At 42.8% G+C, this 21,135-nt stretch overlaps 1 protein-coding gene across 3 annotated transcripts in view; it reads right to left on the reverse strand.

Moving 5' to 3' along the window:
• Window positions 1–21,135, reverse strand: part of LOC145340919 (potassium/sodium hyperpolarization-activated cyclic nucleotide-gated channel 1-like) — a 279,038-nt gene that overhangs the window by 131,973 nt on the left and 125,930 nt on the right. For all 3 annotated transcript variants that reach the window (XR_013886320.1, XM_080185500.1, XM_080185514.1), the window contains exon 4: window positions 15,203–15,421. Coding sequence is in view for 2 of the 3 variants with exons in the window: in XM_080185500.1 (XP_080041626.1) it covers window positions 15,203–15,421 (219 nt within the window). In the remaining variant the exon portion in view is untranslated. The remainder of the gene's footprint in view (window positions 1–15,202; window positions 15,422–21,135) is intronic.

The raw sequence follows: 21,135 nt of genomic DNA on the forward strand, positions 1-21,135 counted from the left end.
ACCTCTTGGTGAGGCCGAATGAACAATCACTTGCAGCAAGAGCAAGCAAGTACAGAAAATAGAGAGAAAATACATTTTGAACAGTCTTTTTGAAATTGAATCCTTAAAGGTTTACTGTGTAGGCCAATAACTCAAGAGCATGACAAAACAAATTTTGTGGCATGTTTTAGAAGGAAACTGTAATGCTGCAAAGGAATCAGAACTTGTAACTGGCTGATCCCTTTTGAATATTAATACTGTGAAAGAATATGGAGGTGAGGACAGGGGAGTTTTGAAATTAAGATCCAGAAAACAGGATTTAATTTTTTTTAATTATCTATCTCCTTCCTGAAACCATTCAACTAATGAGAAGCATTATTATTCTAAGATATACTTTTGGAGCTATGGGGGGAGTACTTCAGGGGAATTCCTCTGTTCCATTTCAATGAATGAAAAATATTTCTTGATCATGCGATATTGTAAGAACATTTTGAAACTAGCACATCTGGTGTATTTCGACATCCTGGAAGGTCACTATGATCAAGTGTACATCCTAATCAGGATATCTCTGTCAAGTCATAGACCGTGCCTGTACTCAACTATAATTTGTATCAGCGATTAATCATTCTGTCACCATTTGCTGGTTAGTGCACAATAAATCCCAGCTCACTTTCTCTCGAGCTGATACCTGAGAAAGATGTTTGAAATAAATGGACTCAGTTTAAAATATTTTAACATTGTGATTTTGTTTCAAGCAGTCCTACAGAGAAACGGAAAGTGTAATCATAATCTAGTTTATGTGGTGGCCACATTATACTCACCTCCCTTATGTTGCTCATATACTCTTGCCCTTTGTAAAGGAATACTGATTATAAATTAGTATTAGTGATACCGGTGGATGAATGCTACTGAATGATCTTAACGCAAACCAGCCTCCCATCCATTGACTTCATCTGTACTTCCTGCTGCCTCAGGAAAGCAGCCAGCATAATTCAGGATCCCACGCATCTCAGATATACTCTCTTCCACCTTTTTCCATCAGGGAAAAGATGCAAAAGCCCAAAAACACACAACAACAGACTCAAGACCAGCTTTTTCCCTGCTGTTATCAGACTTTTGAATGGTCCAATCATATACTAAGCTGATTTCTCTTTGCCCTATCTGCAGCTGCAACGCTATATTCTGCACCCTCTCTTTTTCCTCTTCTCCTACGTACTTCACGAATGGTATGTTTTGCCTGTATGGCATGTAAGAAACAATACTTCTCACTGCCTCGCACTACATAGAACAATAAATCAAATGAAATCAAGGTGTTAAACTATTTAAATAATCAGGAGGAATTTCATAACCGCATAATATGCATTGATCTATTAGTTTGGCAACTGCACTTGCTACCACTTTTTCTGCAAAGATCAAAAAATGTCATTAAACAAATTGGGAAATGGAGGATTCAATATTCCCTAATTGTATCATGCGATACATATTTTCTGTGAATACTTTCTGCTGAGACAGCATATGCCAGCTGGAGCAGTAGCTGGAACATTACAGTGCCTTGGACTAATAAGTGGTGAGGGAAATAATCTGCTAGGATATTAATTAGATTATTATCTAATAGATCCTTCAGGAAAGTCCAATGTTGCTGTGTGGGCACTGAATCGGACCCACCATGGTTAAATAGCTAGGTAACATTTGCTGGCTAAGCTTTCATATGAAAATAACTAACTGTGCAAGGTACTAGATGATTGGCAGTACCCAAGGACATGTACTGCAGTCAAAACAATGCCCTGAGGAAAAGAGGGAGAGAAAGGAAAAGGAGACAGGATTGGAAAACCAAATGAGAAACATGGAAATAAATTCATTTTGTGTAATGTGTGATTCCAGTTATGCAAAATACCTTTACTTTCAGAATATGCAATCAAAAATATTGATTTTGATGACAGAATATATACAATGCACCTCATTAATGTAGGTTTCCACTTGTTGAACAGGAAGATAATTGATCATTTTATCTTCATTGTAAAGTAAATCAGGGGTATAATTTTAAGGATGGCAGGTGATTGGCGCGTGCCAACCCAACAGAGAGTGCTTAACGCGGAGCTGCAAGGGAGCATTAATTAGCAGTGGGCAGCACTTCCATCTGCCCTTGGAAGGAAGTTACGCTCATGAGAGCTATTGGTAATAAGATTAGCCAACAGCTCTCCAACCAGCGAGGCATAGTGCAGTGGCAGTGGCCAGAAGTGGTACTGCAGTGCTCTGCCTCAGACCAAGTTCCAGGGCCTTTGAAAAGCTAAGTCCCAGAGGTGGAGTGGGGGTGTAGGAAATGGCTGAGAGGTGCTGGGAGGGAGTATGATTGTGGGATCTGGAGATTGACCTGGTGGGGAGGACGTCCCGTTGTTGTAACATCCTGCGGGGGAGAGGGGTGTGGGTAGGATGCCCCAACTCTTAAGAGTGAGGCAATCCCACACCCACCCCCCTTTCCACCCAAGGTGACAAAAAATGTAAACATCACTTTCCCACTCTACCCGCACCTGTCAGCTTAGACATTGAGGCTGGCTGGGATAAAGTCCTCAAGTGGCACTTAAGAATCTTAATAGGTGAAAGGGCGATTTTCCCTCCCAAGGACCTGTTTGCCGAGGCATGAAATTGCTTAGAGGTTTGGGTGGGTGGGTTTGCAGGAGAATTCCCATCTATAGAATTTTACGCTTCCACCATTCCCCGAGCTTAAAAACTTGCCTTGGGTTCTGCACTTCAAATGTGGGGCTGGATTTCAGGTGCCCCCACCAGGCACATTTTTGCCAACTTCACCACCTTCCTGCCCACTCTTGAGCTCGTCCCAGAACACGCAGGTGGGCTGACATCAAAATCGGTAGCTGGCCTGCCATACTTAAGTAAATAATCAAAGGTCAAGTACGTTACCCAAGCCATAATATAGCTAACATGGGCATTCAGGTGGGAATGGGCATGCGCCTTTATTGAAAATCCTTTTTAGAAGGATAAGAAGAAAGAGGGGGTGGCAGTGGTGGGGATCCCTTTATGCATCAGGGATAGCCAGCCCCACTAAGATAGTAGTCCCCCTTTCTTCCTATTTACCTGCTCTTTAAAACACACCACTTCCATCGTCTGCCCCCTTCCTAGACTTCCTAAACAATTCTAAACAACCCATGCCAAGATTCCAATCAGATTGAACAGAAGCTCCCCAAGGACAGAACTTTCTCCCCAGTGATGAGCTGAAATCCCATGGGCAGCGCAATTCAGCCTGCCTGTAGCATGCTTTGGTGGCAGGGTGGATTAATATGGAGCCAATCGGCTCCACACTGTCATTGCCTATCATGATGTCCTCTGGGTTGTTGAACTGATGGGACCCTGCCAAATACTGCTTCATCTGCTCTTGAGAAGATCAGACTCAGTCATCGGGACAGAACACAGCAATTGTCATTCCTTTGGAAGGTCGAGGGCAAGGTCTATGACCTTGGGAGATCTCACAGAGAACCCACATTACCATTATCCTTGTCTCCTTCTTCTCGACACTTCCCTGCTAACTGGGCTGGGAGAGCATTTGGCATTCATTATGGCATTCAGCCACAATGGTGATGAGTTAGCCAACATTTTCTAAAGAGGCAACCATAGGTTACAAGCCATCGTTGTGGGCCACCATCTACTCCTTGGGCTGCCTTGTATACATCTCCATGAGGTCGTCCACCCTTTCAATGGAGTTGACCATGACTGCAAATTCCTGATTCATCATAGCATTCATGTTAGAGATGGACTTCTCCACCATATGTGCAAGGGGTGTATATTGCCTCTGAATATTGTGGCAGATATCCAAACTTGTTGCACCACCATTGCCATTTAGTATACAATCCCCCAGACTTTGAATCTGTGAACATCTGGACAGAGCTGGAGGTGTTTTCAGACTCTCCGCAGCTGTCTCTGACTTCAGCCCCTGCTCCCGCTTGCACATGATTGGCTGATACATCTGTGATTCTAGACCCAATGAGGTGGAGGGTGTAAAGGAATCAGGGGACTGTGCATCATCAGAATGATGCTCTTCTGAGGTCTGCACTACTTCATTCCTCATCTCTTGCTGAAGCTCCAGTAATTTTTTCTGGGATGTGGGCATCACTGGCAAGGCCAGCATTTGTTGCCCATCCCTATCTGCCCTTGAACTGATTTAGAGGGTAAAGAGTCAACCACATTGCTGTGGAAGTCACATAAAGGTCAGACTAGGTAAGGACAGCAGATTTCCTTTCCTATCGTACATTAGTGAACCAAATTGGCTTTTATGACAATCAATGTGACTAAATGTGCGTTCCAGATTTTTATAACTAACTGTATTTAAACTGCAGCAGCTGCCACAGATTTGAACCTGAGTGCATTACTAGTCCAGCAACACTGCCACGACGCCACTGCCTACTCACTAAATACACCTGTAGGAAATGAAAATCAATCATTAGTGCTGTGTGCAGATGAAATTAGATATATGACAAGTAAAATCTATTGGTGGCATCATGTCAACATTAGTGACAGTTAAGGTCAGTGTGATAACGAGTACTTTTCACCAGCTCTCTGTACCATCTCTCCACTGGCAACAGCTTGCACAACAGACACTCTGTTGATCTCCAGGATTTCCTCCTTCATCATGTTCAAAATTATTCTGGCTGCAGATCCACCCCCTACTCCTCAGACTCTCTCACCTCTCTTCTCATGCAAAGAGAAAAGGCAGGGAGTTTGAAATGTGAGGAGCCAAGTAATAAGTGTTAAGGATGCAGGTGATTGACTGAGTGGTGATATTGAGCCGCCTGCAGGTTTTGGTGCTACATCTTGAGTTGGAGACTTGTGGGGTAGCCAGGGGAGAGAGGAATGCATAAAGCAAACTGTATGGCTCAGAGATTTACTAAGGACTGTGTGGCTCAGAAAACTGCCAAGGAAATAAACAGTGATGGTTGCTAGTGGAGAGCTGCAGAATGCTCACTTTATTGGACCTCAGGAGGTTATTGAAATAGAAATATAGAAAATAGAAGCAGGAGTAGGCCATTTGGCCCTTCATTTTCATCATGGCTAATCATTAAATTTAATATCTTCATCTTGCCTGCCCCCCTATCCCTTGATCCCTTTAGCCCCAAGAGGTATAGAAATACTTAGATGACTGGATCTGTGTCCTCTGCTCCACACCATAGCTATTCACCTCCTCTACAACTTCAAACCAAAACCATTGGTGAACGCGGCTGGTCTCCTGCCACCCACTGAAAAGGTTTTGCTGCAGGGCCTGCTTGCTTTCAGTCTTACCTCCGGGTAAACATCCTTGAACTGAAGACCAACCTTGCTATGTCTTTCATTCATTGTCCTCCTCTTTTACTGCCTCACACTGAGTATATTTCACTGTACAGTGATGACATTGTGCATGGTACTGAGATCCCTTTAATATTCAACATTCATTCCTGCATTAGGTGTGTCATCCCACCGGCTCTCTCTAAATGGCCAGTGAATGTAGAAGTGTGCTCTGAGAAAGAGCAATCGAAAGTCCTGCTAATCAGAGAGTTGGGATCAGGCACAGGAAATTGATCCACTCTTGCTGCAGAGATTAAGGCAGTAAGATCCCACCCACTATGGTGAACTCCAGCAGGGACTGAGTACATGCATGACATCTTGGCTCCTGCAGCCAATATCACTTTGTCCAAAATTCTCTTTGATTGTTCCCATATTGTATCTCCTGTTGCTCAGTATATTTCAGGAAAAAAATGCTTGGCAACATAGTGGCACAGTGGTTAGCACTGCTGCCTCACTGCTCCAGGGACCCAGGGTGTAATTCTGGCTTCATGTGACTGTCTGTGTGGAGTTTGCATGTTTTCCTTGTGTCTGCGTGGGTTTCCTCCGGGTGCTCTGGTTTCCTCCCACAGTCCAAACATGTGCAGATGACATGAATTGGCCATGCTAAATTGTCCAAAGATGAGTTGGTTAGATGGATTAGCCATGGGAAATGTGCGGGGTTGTGGGATACGGTGGAGGAGAGGGCCTGAGTAAGATACTCTGTTAGAGACTCGGTACAGACTTGTTGGGCTGAATGGTCTCTTCTGCACTGTAGGGATTCTATAATTCTGGTTCATCGATGCCACCTCAAAATGTTAGTGATGAGACAACAGGAAGAGCAGTAATCAGCAGTGTAACTGCAAATTCCAAAGATAATTAGCAAACTGAGTCAGACAAACAATTGCCAAAATCAGCATAATAAAGCAGAATGAACAAGCAACAGATACACAAGTCATCAACACAACCAAGTCATCACCACCAACAGGAAGAAGTAACACACAGAATATAACATACAATTTCCTGGATGAGAACAGCCACTCATATTAAAATATTAAAATATGTTTGAAAATGTAACCACATTGAATTATTCCTAGTGCCTTAAACTGACACAAGAGTGTAAAGCAGCTCAAATATCTTATTCTTTTATATTTAGATATCCTTAGGGCGTTTTAATGTTTCTTGCCTGTTTGAATCAGGCAGACTATCAGGGACTTGAAGGGGATCACCCGCACTGAGAAAATCTTCTCACCCTTAGCTTCATTGCATCAATTGGATGTGGGAGGAAGCATTAGAGATACAAACAATAGTTTGAAATGGCAAACTATACTCAACATTTCACATTGAGCAAAAGGTTGATGCACACAAGTGTGCAAGCCTTTCTTGGCTCACTAGAACCCCAAGTAGCAGGAGTTCAGTCCATTATGCATTGTTACTGGAAATAACAGCCATCTAAAGCATGGAGTGGTTGACAATATGGTCTCGTTAATTATTATGCCCTCATAATATTAATCATTGAAATTACAATGGCTTTGGTGATGCGCTTTTACTTTTGTCAAACAACTTGCATTGGCAACAAGCCCGAGATCTTGTAGTTCTTCAACTTATTTTTAAATGAAAACTGAGGAATTGGTGATTAGCAATTTAACAAGCCTCTGATGGCATGATGACAGCTAGGGTTGGCACCTTGACTTACAGCTATTTCTGAAGACAAAATGCTTGCTTACTTAAAAAAATGATGAACAATGTGTTTGTCACAATCTCATATGTTACATAAGTATAGGTTACACAATACAGCAGGTGGTGGTTCTCATGAATTTGGATGGAACTGGCGTATCCTGAATCGTCTTCCTCCTTCACATACAGTGTCCTCAGAGGATAGTGGCAACAAGGACTTTCACTGGATTGGTCCCTGATTATTCTTGGTAAAGCACTGCATGGTTTGCTATTGCCTTCTGCACCATGGCAGACTAGAAAACTCTACCACTCTTCAACACATGCCATCAGCTATATTGGAAAGACTTACAGCCAATACTCAATCTGTTTGGCCATATTATGCATGCATCTTCCATGTCCATCAAGTCTTGAAGTGGAACTTGAACCAAAAGCTTCTAACTCAAAGGCTGGGATGCTACCCACTGTGTCACAAGATCTTTGTGTCCAGAATACTTGGCCAATGTGACCAGGATGAAACAGCAAAAGACATCTTTCCAGTTGATCTTCTATCAGTAACATTTTCGACAGAAATACTCCAATGTGGTGAAAATTAAACATGCAATAGTTCCTGGAATCCAAAGTACAAAATATATTGTCTGTCTCTCATGGTCTTCACACTACCATTTGATTTTAAGTCAATTTTTTATAGCAGAATCAGAAAAGTCAGCAGGTGATTTAATTCATTGTGCTTGTTCGGGTATTTGATCAATAGAGCAGTTTACTTTAATCCTATATGTCTGCACTTTCCCTGTAACAGTTTATTTTTTAGCGTATTTATTTATTTAATTAATTATTAAATGTTGGGACCAGCTGAGGTGCAGCTTCCCATACCTTTATCTCTTCCCTTTTCATAGCTACTTCTAACTATATTTTTACATTCCATGGTGCTTTTTGAAGATTTGCTGCCCATCATAGTTGCTCAATGTGATCTCCTTTTTCCTGGAGAAGATCAGCTATGATGATTCAACATCAGAACATTTTCAGATCTGCATTGGGGTCCAATAGGATTGTGTTCTGGAACTGACACTCTTTGACATATAGTCCTCTGCTGCATGTCAGATGGCTCAGGCCATCCACAGAGGGTGAACACTCACATACCCACTGTTGTCCAGCATTGCTCACTAGAAATCCACCATTAAAGTTTTTCACCAAGTCCTCATCGGACAGTTAGTTGTTCTGCACCGATGATGCCATTCTAGCACTCCATACTGAAGAACAGGAGGACAGACTCACACCTGTAAGGGTTTGGTTTGATCATCAACATCATACCTTTACTATAAGATACCTGCCAGCACGATACGAATTTGGTGGATATTGGGCTGTAAGTTCCTCGCAGCGGCAGTCAGCAGTGGATTCGCACCCTGGACCAACATACCTACGCTTTAATTTGACAGAAGCGGACAGAAGGAGATATGCCGTAGATCAGTGGGGGTGGAAGCGACTGGGGTGCATGGTTGGTAGGAGGCCTCAAGGACCTCTCTCAGAAGGAAATATGAGTAGAAAGCAGGAGGGTCACTTCCTAACACCTGGATCTGAGGACCTAGAAGGAGGCCATGAGAAGTGTCCTCATGCCACTCATTGCATCATATCGGCATCACACTTAGAACATAGAACATAGAACACTACAGCACAAACAGGCCCTTCGGCCCACAAGTTGCGCCGATCACATCATCACCTACCAACCTACAGACCTATCTATAACCCTCAATCTCATTAAACCCCATATACTCATCCAGAAGTCTTTTAAAAGACCCCAGCAAGTTCGCCTCCACCACCACTGACGGCAGCCGATTCCATTCACTCACCACCCTCTGAGTGAAAAACTTACCCCTAACCTCACTTCTGAACCTCCCTCCCCGCACCTTAAATCTGTGTCCTCTCGTAGCGACCATTTCAAACCGGGGAAATAGCCTCTGAGAGTCCACCCTATCTATTCCTCTCAACATTTTGTAAACTTCTATCAGGTCGCCTCTCAACCTTCGTCTCTCCAGGGAAAAGAGTCCCAGCTCCCTCAACCTAACTTCATAAGGCATGCCTCCCAGTCCAGGCAACATCCTTGTAAATCTCCTCTGCACCCTTTCAATACCTTCTACATCTTTCCTATAGTGAGGCGACCAGAACTGCGCACAATACTCCAAATGAGGCCTGACAAGGGTCTTATAAAGTTCCAGCATTACCTCCCGACTCCTAAACTCAATCCCTCGATTAATGAAGGCCAGTACACCATACGCTTTCTTGACCACCTCCTCCACCTGCGAGGCCGATTTAAGAGTCCTGTGGACCCGGACCCCAAGATCCTTCTGCTCCTCAACACTACTCAGACTTCTGCCCTTGATAGTGTACTCGTTCATCCCGTTGGTTCTGCCAAAATGGACGACTACACATTTATCCGCGTTGAAGTCCATCTGCCACTTCTCCGCCCAGTCCTGCATCCTATCTATGTCCTGCTGCAACTTTTGCCATCCTTCCAGATCATCCACAACACCACCGACCTTCGTGTCATCAGCGAACTTACTTACCCATCCCTCCACTTCCTCATCCAGGTCATTTATGAAAATGACAAACGACAAGGGTCCCAGAACAGATCCTTGAGGCACTCCGCTGGTGACTGACCTCCATTCAGAAAAAGCCCCATCCACAACCACTCTCTGCCTTCTGCAGGCAAGCCAGTTCTGGATCCACAAGGCCAAAGGCCCTTGGATCCCATGCCCTCTCACCTTCTCAAGAAGTCTTGCATGGGGGACCTTATCAAACGCCTTGCTGAAGTCCATGTACACTACGTCCACGGCACTTCCTTCGTCAATGTGTTCAGTCACATTATCGAAGAACTCAACTAGGCTTGTAAGGCACGACCTGCCCTTGACAAATCCATGCTGACTATTCCTGATCATGTCAAACCTCTCCAAATGTTCGTAAATCTTGTCCCTCAGAAGCCTCTCCATCAGCTTACCAACCACTGAGGTCAGACTCACCGGTCGGTAATTTCCCGGGCTATCTCTGTTCCCTTTCTTAAAAATAGGAACTACATCCGCAATCCTCCAATCCTCTGGAACCTCTCCCGTCTCCATTGACGACGCAAAGATCATCGCCAGGGGCTCTGCAATCTCTTCCCTCGCCTCCCACAGTATCCTGGGGTACATCCCATCTGGTCCCGGCGACTTATCTACCTTGATAGAATTCAAAAGTTCCAACACATCCTCCTCCTTAATATTCACGTACTCAATCCTTTCCATCTGCTGCAAATCCATAACAAAATCTCCCAGATCGGCTTCCACCGTGAATACTGAGGCGAAGTACTCGTTAAGCACCTCTGCCATTTCTTCTGGTTCCACACAAACCTTTCCCCCCTCACCTTTTATAGGTCCTATCCCTTCTCTTCTTATCCTTTTACCTTTCACATATTTATAGAAGGCCTTGGGATTCTCCTTAATCTTACCCGCCAAGGTCTTCTCATGACCCCTTCTGGCTCTCCTAATTTCCCTTTTAAGTTCCTTCCTACAGTCCTTATACTCCTCAAGATCTTTAACATCTCCTAATTCCCTGAACCTCTTGTACACCTTCCTTTTCTTCCTGACTAGGTTCAACACATCCTTTGTGCACCACGGTTCCCTCGACCCACCAAAACCCCCTCTTCTCATCGGAACGTTGTCATTCAGAGCTCCAGACACACATTCCTTGAATATCTGCCACCTTCCTTCGGTACTTTTCCCTAAGAACGCCTCCTTCCAGTTTATTTGTCCAAGTAACTTCCTGACTTCTTCGTATCTCCCCTTACCCCAGACAAACACCTTCCTAGCCTGCCTGATCCTATCTCGTTCCAACGCAATTGTGAAGGAGATAGAATTATGGTCACCATATCCAAGATGCTCTCCTACCGAAAGATCCATCACCTGCCCTGGTTCATTCGCCAGTACCAGGTCAAGTACAGCCTCTCCCCTCGTAGGCTTGTCCACATACTGCGTCAGGAAACCTTCCTGAACACACCTAACAAACTCCTCCCCATCTATACCCCTTACCCTAGGGATATTCCAGTCGATGTTTGGGAAATTGAAGTCTCCCATCACGACAACTCTGTTATTAAAACATCTCTCCTATGGTGTATACAATGGGAAACCCCATTGATAATGGCGGGACCAGAAGATCCCATTCTGACGAATGGTGTGATGCCTCTGTCACCACAGGGCACACAGAAAATCCAGCCCATGATATCCAGATACTCTGCCTGATCCTCACCCACCTACCATTGATGCCAGCCTTTTATCCATTCCTCTCTATTTTCACATTATCTCCAGCTATTAACCATGATGGGCATATCACCCAAACATAGTGCAACATAATCACTGATATTCTTTTCTCTCTCTTGATGGATAAGGTTGGCATACAATCAAAGGCAGCATGGCAAAGTCCAATTCCAAGTTTGGCATTGTGCAGAGTTTACCCTCTCTGCAGACTCTGTTCCACCTCTCTAGTGTGATGCAGACCCAGAGGTGTGGCTATTGCTGGACTTGAAAAAGACAAGTAAGAATTGTTTTATTCTCAATTTTGATTTTCCCAGCCAGAGCATCTGTTTTACGATCTTTGCAGGAATATGTGCGAGGGATCAGCTCATTGTTCAGTGACTCCTTTGAGTTATTCACATTCCTTCCTTGAGAACTGTGGATGGCAGCTCTGCTTACCAGTGCTGGGTATATTCATCGCCACTCCATTAAACAGCACGCAATTGAAACAAGAGTGGCACAGTGGCGAGCACTACTGCCTCACAGTGCCAAGGACCTGGTTCAATTCCCAGCTTGGGTTACTGTCTATGTGGAGTTTGCACATTCTCCCTGTCTCTGCGGGGGTTTCCTCCAGGTGCTCAGTCCAAAGATGGGCAGGTTAGGTGAATTGGCCATGCTAAATTGTCCTTTAGCATCAGGGGGACTAGCTAGGATAAATACATGGGGTTGTATGGATGGGGCCTGGGTGGGATTGTGATCCGTGCAGACTCAGTAGGCTGAATGGCCTCATTCTGCACTGTAGGAAGTCTATGAACTTCAAAATCAGAAACATTCTTACAATACAAATGAAGAAATTGCTATTAAATTGCACTGCAGACCAGACTGCCAAATTCAAATGTCATTAATTCAATGCCAAATGTAATAAATGCTATCTGTTCATTTCTTTGCCAAGTGAGCAACCTACACTGCTTTCATTTGAAGGAAATGTACCTACTCTGCTATTCCTATAAAGTGGTTTCCTATTGATCCCAGCAAAGCTGAAGAAGGCTGCTGTTTCTTGGAATCAATGGCTGGGATCTTCTGAATGTCCAAGTTGATCAAGGCTTGGCTGCAGACACTTGCACCTTGGCTGTTTCATGAGCAGCCTGGTGTGACAGGCTTGCCAGAACTCATGGTGGGTATTGGTTGAGAAGGGTGGCAAAGGAGCATAGGAGATACACAGAGATCCTGAAAGAAGTCCAACTGCCATCTGAACTGGCAGCAGCCAAGCATCAGGGATCAGCCAGCCCAGAGGAGGGTTGAAAAGGTGAGTTACTTCAATTTTTCTAAAGGTTTCCTCAGGAGTGTGAAGGAACTGGAATGGCATGAGGCATCCCTTTCCCTCGGCTCTCCATGATCCAATTAGATTCCACTTACCTTGCCAGGGACCATTCCCGTCAGGCGCACAGTCTCACACTCACCCGGCTAAATCATGGCTCGTGTTCCTGTTAAATTCCAGAGTAGAATTTGCTTGGCTTTAAACTCACCAAATCACTTGACTCTTCTCCCACCATGAATGTTATTGAATATAAGGAACAATACATTGGTTTATTAAACAGCCAGTGAGCCACCCAGATACAAAGGATCAATTAACCAGGAAAAAGCTTGCACTTCTAAATTTGTCCAACCTTTAACCTGACATTACATATAAGGTATGTTACTGACAGTTTATGTCAATCAATAAAAAAAACTTTCCCTCTTTGACAAATAAATAACCTGGACCGACAAAGTCACGTACAGTTTCCACTGACTTACGACCTTACAATCCCCTGATATTTGCTGCAAATCCTTCGAGGATGCAGCCCAAGAAGCTTTTGCATGCAGCTCTTTTCACTTAAAACATTAGAAATGCGACAGAGTATAAGACCCACATTTAGTTAGTGCTTATCCCTATTCTAAGTACACTAACCTGAGTTATTCTTCAATACCAATTTGCAATGCAGCTTGCAATTCATATTCATTCAAAAAAAAATGTAAATAGAAAATGCTGAATAACAGGCACTACACCTCATGGTGGCACAATAGTTAGCACTGCTGCCTCACGGCGTCAGGGACCTGGTTTTGATTCCTGGCTTGTATCACTGTCTGTGCAGAGGCCACATGTTCTCCCGGCGTCTGCATGGGTTTCCTCCAGTTGCTCAGGTTTCCTCCCATAATCCGAAAGACGTACTGCTTAGGTGCATTGGTCATGCCAAACTTTCCTTCAGTGCACCCAAACAGGTGTTGGAGTCTAGCGAGTAGGGGATTTTCACAGTAACTTCATTGAAGTGTTAATGTAAGCTTACTTGTGACACTAATAAATAAACTTAAATATAAAAAGAGATTGGCATGAAAAATCACTTTATGATTCTAATAATATTGTATAAAACAATATTATAATTAATAACTTGCATTCTTCTATGACAAAGTATTACTTAGAATGAAACCTGAACCACTTTGATTTACTGATGCATCAATTTAATTTGACATTCTGATTCGTATCATATTTTACCCTTTCAAATGGTGACTGATTCTAACTCGGTTTTGATTAATTTCTTGACAAAGATTTGTGATTTATTTTAATTTATGCTTTCAAGACCATCTGTTCCTTGTCTATTGACAATTTGGACTGCAAATTCCGGTGGTGATATTCTTAATTTGTGGCAGATATTCTACAGCACGCTAATTAGTAGTGGACTTTTGTATCAGAACGCTGGCGAAAATCATTTCCACAGAGCTTTCCATGTGTGTTTATGAAAATAAGCCTTGATCAAAATATACCCTCGTGTCCATTTTTTCCATTCTATGTGCTGATTAAATCCTATTCCTTCCAGACAGCACAGTGACATTTTCCAAGAAATGCAAGCTGTTTGTTTTGAATGGATCACTCAAGGATTACAAATTGCATGCCAATTCCAGAACAGTTAACTCAAGGTTTAGTTTGGCAAATTGATTTACAGCCCTCTCAGAGCACATCCCTCAGAAAGTTTCTGACTGCACACACGACTGCTTGTAGCTGTGACAATACCATAACATGGGAGAGATCGATAGAAATTCTCCAAGGCCTGAGTGATGAAGAGCAACAATTTGAATAGGTCATAAAAGGGCAACATAACACAAGGTAGAAACACACCATTCTTACAGTCCTGTGAGGACCGCAATCTAGGGAACATGTCGAAGAGCACTCTGTTAAAGGAACATTGTTCAGCAATAAGTTTTTGACTCACAAATTCAATTCCTGAAACAAGGGATGATTTACATTATAACTTTAAATAATGATTGTTGTGGCTGTGATTACTAACTGGACATAGCTCACACTATCAAATACTTATCCAAGATTTCTGCATTATGCTCTCTCCCTCCACCCGCCCAAAAAATTTAGCTCTGTTCCCTTTCTGAAATTTAAGCTGCAATACAAAGTGATGCTGTCATCTTCGATATACCAAAATTAAAACATTTCAAAGTTAATTTACAGCAATTACACTTGTTTATCATATGGATTATATCAAGATAATGTTATTAAAATGAAGTACATGGTGATTGATCAATGGTTGATGTGTGTACACAGTGATAATTAATTAAACACATTGCTTTCATTGAGATTTGACTTCTTAAAAAATGGAAATTAAGTTAATGAAAACTCTTCAGTGCCATGATGTATATCTTCCCTGACCTGAATGGGGTGGATGTTGGAATGCAAGCAGAATATTATTGTGATGTACAGTTCATCAATTTAAATTGGCTTCTACAATAAATTATGGTGAGAAACAAATAACTAAATTTCAGCTTTTAGTCAGCTTGGTAATATGTACACTGCATACCTGTACACTTGGGTATCTTAGAGTACGGATATGTCTGAATAACAAACAGCAACTGTTAAATGTGGAGGTGCTTATGGGATTAACTATGACATTGTCTAATTAGGAAACCATGTACTAGGATATTACAGTCTGGCTTTCAACACCTACCTTTTCCTGGTACTGTCGCCTCGATGAATCTAAAGACTGGATGAGTGCTGTCGCATGGCCAACAAACATTGCATAGCATGTGGCTCCCACTATCATGCTCAACATGGTTATCCAGAGATCAGACATAGACACTGGTGCCCGAGCTCCATAGCCTATGCAAAGCATATGGCTCATAGCTTTGAACAGTGCATAGGAATACTGCATCCCCCATGAATCATTCTGCATGGAGAGAAAAAACACAATCAGCCAGTCAGCAAAAAAACCTTCTGAAATATTTCATTTTCAAATTTATTAATAGAAGTGTAAGGGATCAATAGCTGTCGACACAACAAGCTGCTAACATTTCCTTCATCCATGAGTACAACTATAGGGTCTTTAGAAGCTGCTACACTGTGCTCTGCTTTTCACTTCTGGTTATGAATCAGAGAGTAGTCTGATACTATCATTCTGCCACTCTTACATCTTTAGCTCATATCTCATTTTTGATTCTTTCTGCTGAAACATTTGCTCTTTCATCTTTTTTGTCATATTTCTTCTGCCATAAGATATAGATAGATGGACAGGAAGATACATGGACAAACAATACAAATCAATATGTGTTCACTTAATTAAGTAGATAGTACAAAGAGATACAATATATAAATAGATGAGACAAAAATAAATAAAAAGCATACTAAAATAGATGGAAAAGATTGCTTATGTATAAATGTGCAGACAGATTATATAAGAAAGCATGTGTGTAGAGGGGAGCCAGTGGCACAGTGGTATTGTCACTGGACTAGAAATCTAGCAAGCCAGGGTGAATCTTTGGGGACCCAGGTTTGAATCCCACCATGGCAGATGGTGAAATTTGAATTTAGTAAAAATCTGGAGTTAGAAGTCTAATGTTGACCATGAAGCCATTGTCGATTGTTGTAAAAATTAATCTGGTTCACTAATGTCCTTTAGGGAATCAAAATCTGTTGTCCTTACCTGGCCTGTCCTACAGACCCACACCAATGTGGTTGATTCTTAAATGCTCTCAGAGATGGGCAATGAATGCTGGCCTGGTGATGCCCAGACCCCATGAACAAATAAAACAAACCAGATGATTCACTTGAAACAGAGTTGACACTTCCACATGTTTTTTAAAAAAGCGTTAAGTACAAGAGCAGTCAACTTAGGAAGTATCTGTAAATAAAGCTTCTCTTCAGACATGGAAACTGGGTGTGCCATCTCTGTATATCTCCAAGGCATAAAACACAACAATTGGCAATGGGATGAAGAAGACTTGAAATTTACTGCTCCAGAATGTTTCCTTTCTTCACTGAGAGATCCACCTGTGCCATGGGGGTCGATGGATTTCAAAACCTACTTGCCCGCCTCAGGGATGGACACTCTGGATGTAGTAGTGAATCACAAGGACATATACTCACATTGTGTCAGAGCAGAAGGCCAGTGAATTTTCAAGCAGCTCACAGAGGACACATCTGCATTGGATATGGTAGTAAGTGCTCTTGAAAATACTTTGGGCCAGTGAAAAGTGTAATGATCAAATGACATACATTCCATCAAAGATGTCATAGAGCACATCACTGGCAGGTTAGCCCCTGCTAAAACTGCCAAAGTGTGCAGGTTGTGGAAAAAGAGTTCATTGCGTTGACACTTGGGAAAGTCTCTTCCAGAGAGTGAGGTACAACATTATAGATGGTAAAGTGCCAAGTCATTTAAAGGAATGTTTAGTTAAGTCTTCGGGCATTTCATTGTCACGTATCATTGATGTTGGCACAGAAATATTTATAAGTGATCACCTTCCCTCTTTCTTATGACAGATAATCTTCACATTTACAATTACTATTGTTTTGGTTTTGGGAACAATTACAATTCTAGGGTGCTGCAAAAACATCATCCGAGACAGGTTCACACTGCACATAGCTAAAGGCAGGAGGAGCCTTAAGGGGGTAAACCTATTTGATAAGCCTGGTTTCAAACTGGAAGATCCCACTGTAGCACACATTAAAGTATTGGTGCCACTGACATGCACAGCAGTATCCTTCCTTATTTACTGGATTTGAGGAAATTAAGGGGGATTGTTATACTCCTTATGTCGACATGTCAATTCGGTCTGTTTCCCAAAAATAAAGGCGGTTACCATTTGCAATCAGTGCCCAAGCATCACAGGAGCTGAAATGACTTGAAGCAGACATTATCGTTAAGTGAATCAACTCATCGTCACGGATATTGAACCTTGTCATTGTGTAATGTAAAAATGGCAAACTAAAATTGTGTTGACCTTAAGATGATCAGCAAAATGATCATTGCAGGCAAGTATCCACTTCCTATGATCCAAGAACTACTGGTATCAGTTTATGATGCCACAGTCTTCAAAAAGCTTGCACAGGAAAACTGATACTTACAGCTTTTGTTATTCAATACTGCTGAAACTTCTATGGACTAAGTTCAGCACCAAGCTCATTCCAGAAGATCATGTCTTCAATCTTATCAGATGTTGAGAGGATGCTCAGCTGACTTGATGACATTGCTGTCCATGGAAGGGACAAAATAGATCACCATCAGCAGTTGTCAATGGTGCTCTCTCTACTTGGACAACACAATTTGATGCTCTACAAGGACAAATGTACATTTGCAGCATCCGTGATTGACTTTCTAGGGTACAGAGCAATAGCAACTGGAGGAAAACCTACACACAACAACATCAAAGCCATTCATGGGCTTCCAACTCTATCCTGTGTGTAAGTGTTGGAATCTTTCGATGGTGCTACCAACTTCTATCACAGATATGTTCCTAAGAATACTGAGATCATTGAAGCTCTTTAGAAGCTGCTGTGCATAGATGGACAATGGGAACTATAACAGTGTTTGATACGTTAAAACAAAGGTAGATCTCAACATTGTTTTCACTTGTGGATTGAAATGCAATGTCGCAAAATACATGCAGGGAAATATGACAGAAGCTGTACAGTCATGTTATATTGAAGGACGTGAATGCCCCATCAGCACCAATAAAGCCCGTTGTTGGAAACTGAGTGCAAATTCTCTATTGGAAGCACGAGCTTGCATCTAAACTTCTGAACATTGGCATATGTATGCATCTCTAATGTAGGAAATTCACTAACTGAACCAATCACCAAGCACTGGGTATGTTGTCAGCCATGTCAATGCTTAGGGATCGTTGACCAGATCCTGGTCAGGAACTGGTCATCGATCCCTAAGCATTGATAGTGATCAGAGACGGTCTCCTCACCAGGTCACAATTTTTTTCCAGTCAGCTCAGAGAGTTCCCTGCAAGGTACAAAATTCACACACATTGCAACAAATGATTCAATTGGCTGATAAGGAGCAGTCTGAGAGTATGTTGGAGGGAAATAATTTGAATAGTCAGTTCACATCCTAATTCATCCATATTGATCCACCCTATATTCTCTTTCGCAAAAGAACCAGCTGAACTTATGACTGGTCATATCTTCTGCCTGCCGATGACAATTCTTATGCTGTTGCCACTATCGAAAGAGAATGTCAGAGTGAAAGTAGAGGTAATTGCAAAGTGACATGGGTGAGACAGTGTCAAGGACCCAGGTTTGATTCCCAGCTTGAGTGACTGTCTGTGCGGAGTCTGCATGTTCTCCCCATGTCTTCATGGGTTTCCTCCGAGTGTTCCAGTTTCCTCCCAGTCTGAAAGATGTGCTGGTTAGGTGCATTGGCTGTACTAAAGAATATTGTAATTTTAATTATGAGGTGGCATGGTGGTACAGTAGTTAGCACTGCTGCCTCACAGTGCTAGGGACCCAGGTTCAATTCCGGCATTGAGTCACTGTCTGTGTGGAATTTGCACTTTCTCCCCATGTCTGCGTGGGTTTCCTCCCACAGTCCAAAGATGCGCAGGTTAGGTTGATTGGTCATGCTAAATTAGCCCTTAGTGTCAGGGGGATTAGCAGGGCATGTATGTGGGGTTACAGGAAATGGGGGCTGGGTGGGATATGGTTGGTACAGACTCAATGGGCCAAATGGCCTCCTTCTGTACTGAAGGGGGGAAAAAAATGACAAGGTAAAGCAAGAGCGTTCTTCAACAGGGGAATACGTACATGTAAGGGAACCACGATTTGAAGTTGCAGATTAGGCTCACAATCAATGGCCAAACCACAAGCACAAACTTGCATCAGAACCAAAGCAGAGTAAGCGGTTGCTTGGAACCAACACTCATCTGTTGGGTGACAACACAAAGTGGGGTGTCAGAGGTTTGATAGCAAGTGGAGGAGCATGATTATGAAGATACAATTCCTTTTCGATGTGTGACTGCAATGTTGATCAACCACCTCATCAAGCTGATCTCACAAAACCTAAAGTTTCACCTCCACTATCAAACATCTTCACACCTCAGAAACTATTCCTGTGCTTAGAACATATTAGACTACAAGAAGTGACTTTACGTACATATGTTTGTTGTTTGTGATGGTTTAATTTAAAATAAGTTTGTTTCCCCTTGGAAAGCTAAATAATGTAATTGCTCAGTTGCTCACTGTTTGATTATGTGTGTTTGTTATCTGTTCTTTGCTCTCTCTGTGCTGTTGGGATGTGTTTACAGAAAAATAGAAGCTAAACTGAAGCAAGAGGCTGTAAGCAAGAGAGCAGACATCTTAAAAAAACATTTTACAGTGTGCAAGGCAGGGTCTCAGACAGGAAGCCCACCCTTGCCCCTATTAGATCCCTTAGGTGATGACTTAATGGCTGCTGAAGGACCTTTCTCTGCTCAGTCTTAATTTTCAGGCTGGTGGAAGCTAGATAGCCAAGGGTGAGAAATCGAAAAAAATCACTGATCTTGATCATGGGCAGGAACTGAGAGAGGGCACCTTTATCAGAAGCCTCCTCCTGACTGAGGGTACCTCCCCTCATGAACAGGATACCTCTGGACCTCTATAAAAAAAATTTGGGCCTGAATTTTTCAGATGGCCATCACTCGACCTCTGGAGAATCAGTAGGAAATGTATGCTCGCCAACTCAGAAAGACCTGCTGCCATTCCACATTCAAATGAGCACTGGTTGGCAGCAGGCAGGAGAGCTGTCCATCTATCCAGGTACAGTGCTACAGTGACCAGAAGAGGCACTGCCTGCCTGTGTGCTTTTTATCTATTCTGAGTACGTATTTATTAAATTGGCAGATTAAGTTCAGGGATCCAGTGTGAGGTAAGTGTAGGGATCCTGGGGAGGTTTGCAGATGCCCAGAGGGATCGCAGGGGAAGGGGGCAATGGGTGACAGGCTGGGGGCAGGAAATAGAGGTCCAAAGGCGTCCTGTTCATGAGGGAATGTACCCCCAGTCAGAAGGGGGCTTCTGATAAAGGTGCCCTCTCCCACTTCCTGCCCATGATCAAGATCAGTGATTTTTTTCAAATTCCCACCCTTGGCTATCTAGCTTCCACCAGCCTGAAAATTAAGGCTGAGCAGAGAAAGGTCCTTTAGCGGCCATTAAGTCATCACTTAAGAGTTCTAATAGGGGCAAGGGTGGGTTTCCTGTCTGAGACTCTGCCTTGCACACTGTAAAATCACTTCCAGGTCAAGGCGGGCGGGATCCCAGAGGGAATCACATTAATGCAGTTTCTCACTCCCCTCAAAGACAAAGGAACCTGTAAATAAAGCTCCTGTTCAGACACAGGAGTGGTTGTGCTACTTCAGGATATTTCTGAGACAAAAAAGACAATTGGTAAAAGTCCATCTCTACAGTAGGATCACAGAGTCTATAATTCTGGTCAGAGCCAGAGAAACAACAGCACTGCGCTTGGTTATATTTTGTGCGCTTGTTACCTATTCTGAGTACTTATTTATTAAATTGGCATTAATAATTGATGCAACATCTCCCGTTTGCATTCCATAAATATATACATGCAAAACGCGTGAATATATTTTAATAAGACCAGGAGCACAAGTCTATCTTGCTCCA

Source organism: Carcharhinus amblyrhynchos, chromosome 1 (assembly GCF_965287045.1).
Source record: "Carcharhinus amblyrhynchos chromosome 1, sCarAmb.v2.hapA, whole genome shotgun sequence".
Taxonomy (NCBI): domain Eukaryota; kingdom Metazoa; phylum Chordata; class Chondrichthyes; order Carcharhiniformes; family Carcharhinidae; genus Carcharhinus; species Carcharhinus amblyrhynchos.